This window comes from Phasianus colchicus, chromosome Z (assembly GCF_987193195.1).
Source record: "Phasianus colchicus chromosome Z, bPhaCol1.hap1.1, whole genome shotgun sequence".
Lineage (NCBI taxonomy): Eukaryota > Metazoa > Chordata > Aves > Galliformes > Phasianidae > Phasianus > Phasianus colchicus.
The window spans coordinates 69,465,498-69,475,763 of record NC_143476.1 but is presented as its reverse complement, the minus strand read 5'-3'; the positions used below and the strand labels follow the sequence as shown (position 1 = coordinate 69,475,763).

The window sequence follows — 10,266 nt, the reverse complement described above, 5'->3', positions numbered from 1 at the left end:
ACACCCCCGGCCGGGCTCGCCTCCCCGGCCCCTGACCTCCTGACCCTGCTGGCACCCCCGCGCTCCGCCCGGCCCGAGGCGGCTCCGCGCCCCCTCGGCCCCTCCCGTCCCGGCCGAGGCCCGGGGGTGGGCGGCCGGCGGCGCGCCCGGGCCGAGCCGTGCGGCTGTTCCAGCCAAGGGGCGGGCCGGCGGCCTCCCCGAGAGGGCAGTTCGCGGCGGGGCAGGAGTCCGCCCGCCGCCGGGAGAGGCGCGACGCCGGCGCTCCGCATCCCTGAGCCGTGCGGGATGAGCGCGATGCTGCGGGCTGCCCTGCGGCGGCTGCCGCTCCCGCGCCGCCGCGGCTGTCCCGGCCCCTCCGCTGCCTCGCGGGCCCTCGGCGGCGCCGCGGGCGCCCGGGGCGGGTGAGTGCGGGCCGTGTGCCGGGGGGCTGCGAGGGGCTGCGGGAGCGGGGCTGGCTGGCTGGCTATGGTGACGCGCGGGAGCTGTGGGAGGCGCCTGCCCCGACAACGGCGGTCCCTCCGGGGTGACTTTACCTGGACGGGTACGGGAGCCGCCCCGGGAAGGCGAACCCACGTGGCGGGCGCTGCGCGGGGCCGTCGGGCCCCTCCGTGGGGCGGGATGTGCGGCTGGGGAACCTCGCCTGCTGGAGAGCGGACCTGCCCGTGGAGTGGTCGGCGTGCCGAGCTGCTCCCCGGTGTGTTCTGGGTGAGGTGGGCACGCACACAGTGACATTTTGTCGCATCAAGTGGAGTTTGCAGGGGATGGACTTGGTGGATTCTGACCTGGCTTGAAAAAAATGGAGGGCCAAAGTATGAAGCCTTAAATTCAAACTGCAAAAGAAGTTCAACGCTGATTAATGTGTACCTCAGTACAGTATTCAGTGTAGGAGCTGCTGCTTTTCACATCGGGCCATTAAACAGCTTAATGATAACTTGGAAGAAAATTAATCTGTAACCTCAAAAAAGAACACATGTAAGTGTGTATAGGTCAAACACAGTGAACTCGTGGTGTCCGCTGCTTCCCTCTGCTTTCTTTTGCTGCCCTGTGGTGAGCATGGCTGTTTATCCCCGCATTTATATCTATGATATAATTTTGTAAGACTGTTCATAATGCGCACAACTGGCAGCTTGGATTTCTGAGTGCAGGTGGGGTGAAAGTTCAGTTAACACATTAGATAGCCTTGTGTCAGAGAAATTGGCAAAAGTAACAAGCAAAAAGCTGTGTAAAAGTGTGGAGATAAAATTGAGTATTGATTAACTGTCCTTGAACAACAGATGCTGTGGTTTCACAGCTATCTGGAACATCTCCTGCACAAGGAGGTCTGACCTTGTCTCACTCATCCAAAAAACGGCTGGTTCTAATTTGGATAAATTTCCTGATCTGTTTTCTGCTTCAAAATCTGTGGAAAAGAGAGCAGAGGGGAGGATCGCTCAAGGTGGAGAAGGATGGGGCCACCTTTGGTATCAGTTCTAGTTTTTGCTGGCTTAAAGTGACTGAAACCATGGTGCAGCTTAGTGGCTGTATGCAGACAATTGAGAAAAAGCACTATTTTCATAATGCTCTAACTTCAGTAGAGTAAAACATGTCAAAATATGCAGAACATGGAAATAAAAACTAAGTTTCATTGTTCATGAACACTGATGCACTGATGCTTACACATTAAAGAGCTTTCCTAAGTAGGCACTTTCACAGAATCAGAGAACTGTAGGGGTGGAAGGGACTTCTGAAGATCATCTAGTCCAACCTGCTGCTACAGCAGGTTCATACAATCACAGAATCACCAGGATTGGAAAAGACCTCCAAGGTCATCCAGTTCAACTATTCACCTATCAGCAATAGTTGCCATTAAATCATGTCCCTCAGTACAATATATAAACATTTCTTGAACACTTCTAGGGTTGGGGACTCCACCACTGCCCTGGGCAGCTTGTTCTAATACCTGACCACTCTTTCTGAGAAGTATTTCCTAATGTCCAACCTGCATCTCCCTGGTGCAACTTGAGGCCATTCCCTTTAGTTACATGAGAGAAGAGGCTGACTTCTACCTCATCACAACCTCCTATCAGGTACTTGTAGAGAGTGATAAGGTCTCCCCTGAGCCTGCTCTTCTCCAGAGTAAGTAATCCCGCTTCCCTCAGCTACTCCTCAAAAGACTAATTCCCTAAAGTAGGTTTCACAGGAAAGCATCCTGGTGGGTTTTGAGTACCTCCACAGGAGGAGACTCCACAACCTCTGTGGGCAGCCTGTTCTAGTTCTCTGGCACCACTGAAGTGTTTAAGTTTTTCTTCATGTTTGTATGGTACAAAGCTGGAGCACAGGTACTTCCTGTGCTCCAGCTTTGTGCCCACTGCCCCTTGTTCTACCACCCAGCAACACCTAGAGAAGCCTGGTCCCATCCTCTTGACACCCACCCTTCAGATATTTATAAACATTAATCAGATCCCCTCTCAGTCTTCTTCAGGCTGAACAGTCCCAGGTCTCTCAGCCTTTCTTCAGAAGGGGGATGCTCCAGGTCCCTCATCATCATTGTTGCACTCTGCTGGACTGTATCCAGTAGTTTCTGGTCTTTCTTGAACTGGGGAGCGCTGAGCTGTACACTGTATTGTAAATACGGCTTCACAAGGGCAGGGTAGAGGGGGAGGAATCACCTCCCGCAACCTCCTGCTCATGCTCTTTTTAATGCATCTCAGGGTACCGTTGTACTTCTTGGCCGCTAGGGTACTCTGCTGGCTCATTGCCAACCTGCTGCCTACAAGGACACCCAGGCCCTTCTCTGCAGAGCTTCTTTCCAGCAGGTCATCCCCTTATCTGTTCTGATGTGTGCAGTTATTCCTCCCCATTTTTAGAAAAATACACTTACCACGTTGAACCTCATAAAATTCCTCTCTACCCAACTCTCCAACCTTTCTCACTGAGTGGCAGCATGGCCTTCTGGTGTGTCAGCCACTTTGCCCAGCTTTCTATCATCAGCAAACTTGCTGTGGGTGCATACTGTCTGTTCATTCAGGACACTAATGAAGATGTCGAGTAAAAGTGACCCAGTACAAACCCCTGGGGAACACCACTAGCTACAGGCCTCAAACTAGACTCTGCCCACTGACCACAACCATGCTGATCACAATTTTCAGAAGACTGTGTTGCATACACCATAGCATCTTTGGGAAGCCAGATTTTTATGTTGCTTTTTATGTTGCAGGTTGTCATTAAGAAACGAGAACCAGAGATAAGAGTAAATGGGACAAATAACAAATATTGGAGCTACATTTGCTTTGTGGATTTATTAGTACTATATATGTGTTAATACTTTTTAAGAGCGTTTAAAAAGAAGATAAACGTGAGTAGGTTAAGTTCTAGGGCACTTAGACAACCAAGCAAAGATCAAATTGTGTTATTTTTGGAGCTGTAAGCAGTGAAAGTGGACAAATGTTCAACTGTCTTTTTGTAACTGTTTTGTTTCCCCTAGGAAAGAACACCGATCTCCTTCCTTGGGGAAAGATAGAGCAGACACAGTGATCATTGGAGGCGGCTGTGTTGGTGTTAGTCTAGCCTATCACTTGGCTAAGGCTGGCTTAAAGGATGTCGTTCTACTGGAAAAATCTGAGCTCACTGCGGGATCTACTTGGCACGCAGTAAGGAATATTTTGTTAATCTCTGAGATTAACAACAGTTTGTTACAGTTTTAGCTCTGTATAGACTTCCTGTGTGAGTTTTGAAAATTGATTTAGCTATCCACAGTATACTTTCCTCATTTGTGAAAATTTGGGCAAATACTGACTGTATTTTGGAACTGCTGAAAGGTAACTGTTAGTACTATTACACATTTTTGGTAATTAACTGGATTTAGACTTTAAACTTTAGTTTAAGTTGGATTTTTAAAACTCAAATTTTTACTTCATAAGTAATTTAGCTTATACTGCACAGTTTATTACTGGAAGTGATGCATAAACCAGGAGTGTGAAATTTGGCATTATTTTATGCTTAATCATTTTTAATATATGTGGTATCCTGAAAGAAAAGTGATAGAGAAGCAGCAGCAGTGTCTAGTTTTCAGGAAAATCACTGTCCCAGAAACTGATTCTTTTTAGAGACAACAGCTTTCTTTCCTGCCACCTCTGATGTTGCACAGAATCATGGAGGGGCAAAAGTAACAACTGTAAACCATGATTTCCTAAGGCCTCTACTCTTAGGAAAAGAACTAAAAAACATATGTGTAATGCAGGTGAGGACACCTCCTCTTACAGTGCTATACAGCGTGCGTGTTTGTAACTACGTATTTTGTATGTCAATGTCTGGAGTAGATAGTGTAATAAAATAAAATAAAGTTTGCCACAATAATAGATGCTTTTTACATTCATTTCAATCTACACTCAGATGAGGTTAGGAGAAAGCTATTCCCGTGTGTAGTAATAAAAGTGGATATAAAAGCAACAGTTCGCTGTCTCTGGATTTACTCTGTTAATATACAGAAGAACATTTATGCAATATTTATAACTAATACCTGAGTGGGGGATGACTCAAACAGATCATGTTTGATTTGTATTCTCATGATTTTCCCAGAGGAGCAGGTCTGAAGTTTGAAATACTTCATTATAGTACGGGTGCTTTGTGTGTTTGGAGCCTTACAAGACAATAATAGTAAAAAATGATATTTAGAAAAAACACTGCCTGAGACGTTTAAGTGTATTTATGTTTTGTTTTACTTAGTTTTCTACAAACAGAACAAAACACACTTTGTGGATTTAGGAAAACAAAATCCAGTGATTAACTTTCTTTTAGACAATCATAGCATAGCTGATGGCAGTAAAGAGAACAGAACAACGTGGTCTATAGTGTCAGATCATGCATCTTGAAATGGAATGATGATTGTGAAATGTTTGAATAAATATTTTTAAGCATGTGAGAGTCGCAGACTGAAATCTATTTATCCAGTGCATATACAGAATCATGTGTGTGTAAAAAAAATAATAAAAATGCCCTCAATGAATAAGAAACCAAAACGGTGAAGGGGGAATTTGTTTCTAAGTGTTTTTTTGTTATACTCGCCCCCTAGATTGTTGTTTGTAATTATGTAAACCAATCCTTCAGTATTTTTGCTCTCACGTCTCAGTGAATGTAATGATGGAGCACTGCGTGAAGAGCTCTGTTGTAAAGATATGGAGGGTACCACAGCCAAGAAGAGGGCTGCTTTGTAGTCCCTGATGCAGCAGGTTGCAGTGATTAACACAGTAAGACACCTAGTAGGAGAGAGGTCATAAATGGATAGCTATGAAGTAAAATACATAGTCTAGTATTGCTCTTCATTGAATTCAGCGTTACAGTGCTGTATCTGAAGATGAAAAAGTTGTTTCACAAGATCAAAGAGATAATTGTGATTGTCAGTTCTTCATTGCAGTAGGTACTGTATATTTACCAGTGACCTCCTCAAAGTGTTACAATACTAGGTTTAAATGAAAATTATACATGTAAGTAGCATGTTAAATGGCACATAGCATCTCGTCTGCAGCCTCAAAACCTGAGAAAGCCTAGTTCAGATATTGCTAAAATGTACCAGATTTTCTCATTTTCATAGGCCAACAAGTCCTGCCAGAGCTCAGGATCATGTTTCATATAGATCATACTCCTTCAGTGTTACTGCCAAAACTATTCCATGTCTCAGGTCTGAGATAAATTTCTCTGACTTTAATTACATTGAAATGAAAACAAAATGGAGAGAATGATGAGAAGTAATGAGTAGATAAAAATAATGGGGCATGTGCTGCTCTTCTTTATTCCTACCTAACCACAACAAAGTAATGATTATTATATGAATGTAAAGTATGTTAGGACTAAGGCTTCACGAACTCGAAGAGTTCTTGAAGTTGTAGTATAGTGCAGATCAGACTGTTGGCAAACTTACTACTGAAGTTCTAAGAACTGAACTATGCGTATGTTACTCATTCAACATTTTACCCATCTCAACAAGTAGTTCTTGTGTAGTCATTTTTTGAGAATATGTTTTCTAAGAAAATGTGGAATGTATCATTTTGTTATGGAATACCGATTCTTGCAACATTCAATTGATTTTGCTGCTGATAGTTAATAAATCACAGCACAAGACATATAAAAACGTGTTAAGATTTGGTCAAACTTGCAAGAGCGGATATAGTAGGTGGTAACAGTGTTAATTCTGTTTCACTTCAGAATGCTGAACAGACTCGAATAAAATGAAAAGAATACATCCAAATGTAAAGTCTAATCTATAAACATGGTTTCAAATCTCTGTATTTTTATAGCATAATGCCAGTTCTAAAGAAAATTACTTTCATTGCTCATGTTCACCTACAAGAACAAAATCTATCTCACAAAAATAGAGTAAATCCTAAAGCAAATCTTCAAATAAGAGAATGGTACACTGTGAAATTCAGGGTGGCATTCTGGGAGGCCAGCTAAGCTAAACAGGGAAATCGTGACAATTTCAGTGCAGTTCATGGGAAGTGGAAGCAGAAATAGGCTACAAAGAGGTAATTTTAAAAAACTGTATTGGCATGCAAAGGATATGTAACTACAGTTGAGACTGGCAAGGAACATTAAAGCCAACAACATCTTCCACTGTTACGTTAGTAGTAAAATGCTGAAGAAGGGAAATGTGGGACTCCTGCTTTATGAGGTGGGTGATTCAGCCACAATGCACACTGGTAAGTCTGAAGTATTCAATGCCTCCAATACCAGTTTCCACTGGCAAAGTTTCTTGTGCTTCTCTGATTACAAACAGAGGCTGGGGAGTAGAGGAACTACCAGCAGTGAGTAAGTATCGAGTTAGGCATCACTAGAACTTGATTGATGAATATACATTGGCTCACATGGTCTGAATCCAAGGATGTATTGATGGCATTGCAAGATTGCTGTTACATCATTTTTGAAAGACTGTGGTGTTAAAGGAAGTACACAACACCTGGAAAAGGCCAAAAGTGTCCAACTTTCTAAGAAACCAGAGAGATTACTGGGGTGCTAAAGGCCAGCAACTAGCCTTACTTTGGTTCTTAGGAAATTGTGAAGCAAGTTTCAGATGTATGTCTGGGCCCATAAAGAACATAATTGGGAACAGTCAGCATGGATTTGTTGAGCATAAAGCATACCTGACCAAATCCAGTACCTTCAATGACAGAATGACTGAAACTGGGGACAAGAGGAGAGTAGCTGATGTCATTTTCATGAACTTCAGCAAGACTATTATGACTCCCATAATACTTATGTGTTCAGTTTAAAATCTGATGGACTGTATGGCAAGGACAACTAGGTGGATAAAAGACTGGATGCTTGACCTCAGAGAGTAGTGGTTAATGGATCATGCTATACCCAAAAGTTGGTAACAACTGAGTTGCCACACGGGTCTGTCCTTGGACCCGTCTTGTTTATCAGTGATTTGGAGCAAATAACAAAAGTGCATGCTTGTCAAGTTTGCAGTTAACACCAAACTGTGGGAACCAATCAATACAATAAAGGGCAGTGCCTTTTCAGGGACTTGTTGAGGATAGATTGGAGGGATGGAATGACAAAAACTTCATGAAATTTATCAAGTACAAATGCAAAGTATTAAAAATGGCAGTTTCTGTTCTTAGAGATATTTCCCAGACTGGAGAAAACTGGGGAAACTGATTTGATCTCGCAGCTGACCCTGCATAAAGCATAAGGTTACAGAATTCCTGAGGTCTTATTCAGCATAAATTATTATGTAATTATATTATCTTAATTTTATTGTAGTCCAGTCAAGTTATATTTGCCTCCTCATTACATTTCATTACATGAAATCAGAAACATTTTTCACGAGAAGCCACGTGTTTAGAATTCTTTTCTCCGCTTAAAAATGTCATGGATTCTTGAAATTAAATGCATTTGGCATAGTTTTATAGCTAATTTGTAAGTAATCTGTGGTTCACTGGTTTAAATTACTTTACTAATAGTGGCCGCTAACATGGAATTTCCTCAGCTTTGGAAAAGGTATTGCTAAATTCAGAAAAAGAACAAAAGATCAAACAGAAAACGTTTTTATAAATAATAGAAGACAGTAAAAATAATATGAGATGGCACAACTTCCAGGTACAAATGAATGAATTACCCATTGATTATTGTGAATGGCTGAAGAAATGTAAACACTTCAGTGCCTAATTTATTGCTTTATTCTCTATATGCAGAAAAAAGATCATTAGGGCTTATTTTTTATGAAGCAAGAAAGTTTAAACTACAGATTTTCCAAGGAAGCAGCCCTGGGTTTTAGTTAACTGAGGAAATTATATAATGTCTTCACAACTTCATAAAACCATGTGAATCAAGTGAGATTAAAAGCACTCAAGTACCTGTCTCTGTGTCCATTATGATATAGATGGTGCAATATCCTAACAAGAAAAGACAAGCAACATTTTTGTAGAGTATTTACCTATCTTAAGGACCTCCTTGTTTTGCATTTAATGTGGCCCTTGGTGGATATTTTTTGCTCCTACAGATTTGCATGATCATTTTTAAATTCAGATTGTTTGGATAACAAACAATATCATACATGCTTAGGGAGCTGCAGCCAAATTTATGAATAAAATGCACTCACAACTAAAAAATATGTAATTTCACTTATTTGGTACAAAATAGTGCTGTATATAGCATATCGGAAAGATAAAATCCACATGCAGGGCAGTTGGAAAAACTTTTTACAGTGGTTAGCCTAAAACTCTGCTGTGTTAATTTTTACCTTTGGATTCCCTCCTGTTTTTACCTCAAAATGGCTATGAACTCAAAGGTGTACTCTGGTGTCGGTCTCCTTTAACTGGTTTAAAAAACCCTGTACTGTACTTTAATATATCCATATAAGTAAATGAATCCTTTATATAATTTGAATTAATATGTAAAGCAATCATTATCTATGAATAAGATCTATTTTAGTCAGCAAAGGGGGATATGCTATGAACATATTTAAAACAATGTAGTTACTTGAAAATGTAATGTGATTTTTCACTTGGAAGAAGGATTTCACTCAGATGCTTGAGATACAAAGACATGTGCCTAACTACTGTAAGACCTAAACTCTGCTTTTCTTAGTCGCTCAATACGTGCAGTTATGAATGTCATTAGAGTGATACAGCTGGCTCTAGAGGAGGCAAGAAAATAGTTTCCTTAAATGCAGAAAAGGCTGTAGTAACTTCTTGCTTACGTGTTTGCATGTGCCCAATAGGGCTCCTCAGCTTTCTGAAGTCAAACCTAGAGAAACAGTGTGCAAAATACAAATACCAATATCTTATATTACTTCTGAAACACAGCAACTGCAGAGACTGAAGTTGATGTGGGTTGTGTGTCACTTCCAAACGATTTGAAACAACTCTATAATTTAAGGAAGAAAGGAAACCATAGGAGAGGACAACTGCAAGAGTATCAGGAGCTGCCAAATTTGATGAGAAAGGGCAGGTGGAAAAACAAGTGTGCAGAGAAGAATGCCTTAAGTAGGGAAAGAATTTTGGTTTTATTTTCATGGCACTTGTCTCTATCCATGTGTTGCTTTTCTTTACAGTATCTTGACAGTTCCTTTTTGAATGACAGTTGAAAGGAGGGAAAGAAAACATTGCATTTCTAATCGTATCACTATGTTGTTGTTCCTATTTCTTTCTTGAGGCTGGCTTAACTACTTATTTTCACCCTGGAATAAACTTGAAGAAGATCCATGCTTACAGCATCAAACTCTATGAAAAGCTGGAAGAAGAGACTGGACAGGTAACTGACTTTTTAAATATTAATTCAAATAAATATAAATCTTATTAATAGTCTTACAAAAGAGTTTGGAATGGACAGATTGCATATAATTGTTCAAGACTATCACAAGTCTTACCTTGTATTTAAATATGTTCTTCTGCCTGCATGTCAGTGCTAAAGTCTGATGCTTAATCAGTAAATATTTTAGATTGTTTCCAAGATCTTTCTAAAGTTTAAGAAGATGGTTTTCATCAAACATCTCAGAAGTTCAGCAGATAGAGTGTCTGCAACTTTAGCTTCATGTAGGAACTAAAATAGCATCAAGGATCTGGAATGAATGGATTGATTATGATACATTCCTGCTTTAAACATGTCCACTTTTAATTTCATATGATATGATAGATAGTACTTGAGAAGATTGCTGCAATTCTTCCTATCCCTTTAAGAGCCATGTTTTTATTTAGCGACTTAAGGAATGGAGGGTGTTGTATTCCTTATCTGGCATCATTCAGCCATTCATTTACTACACTCATGCTTGCTTCAGCAGAAACTGCA

General features: G+C 41.1%; 1 protein-coding gene across 1 annotated transcript in view; it reads left to right on the top strand.

Annotated features, from left to right (window-relative positions):
- The first annotated feature begins 136 nt into the window (after positions 1–136).
- The window catches only part of DMGDH (dimethylglycine dehydrogenase), a 48,719-nt gene continuing 38,589 nt past the window's right edge, over positions 137–10,266 (top strand). Inside the window, exons 1-3 of the mRNA XM_090132692.1 lie at positions 137–401; positions 3,464–3,629; positions 9,634–9,732. Coding sequence (XP_089988818.1) covers positions 286–401; positions 3,464–3,629; positions 9,634–9,732 — 381 coding nt within the window. The 5' untranslated portion in view covers positions 137–285. The remainder of the gene's footprint in view (positions 402–3,463; positions 3,630–9,633; positions 9,733–10,266) is intronic.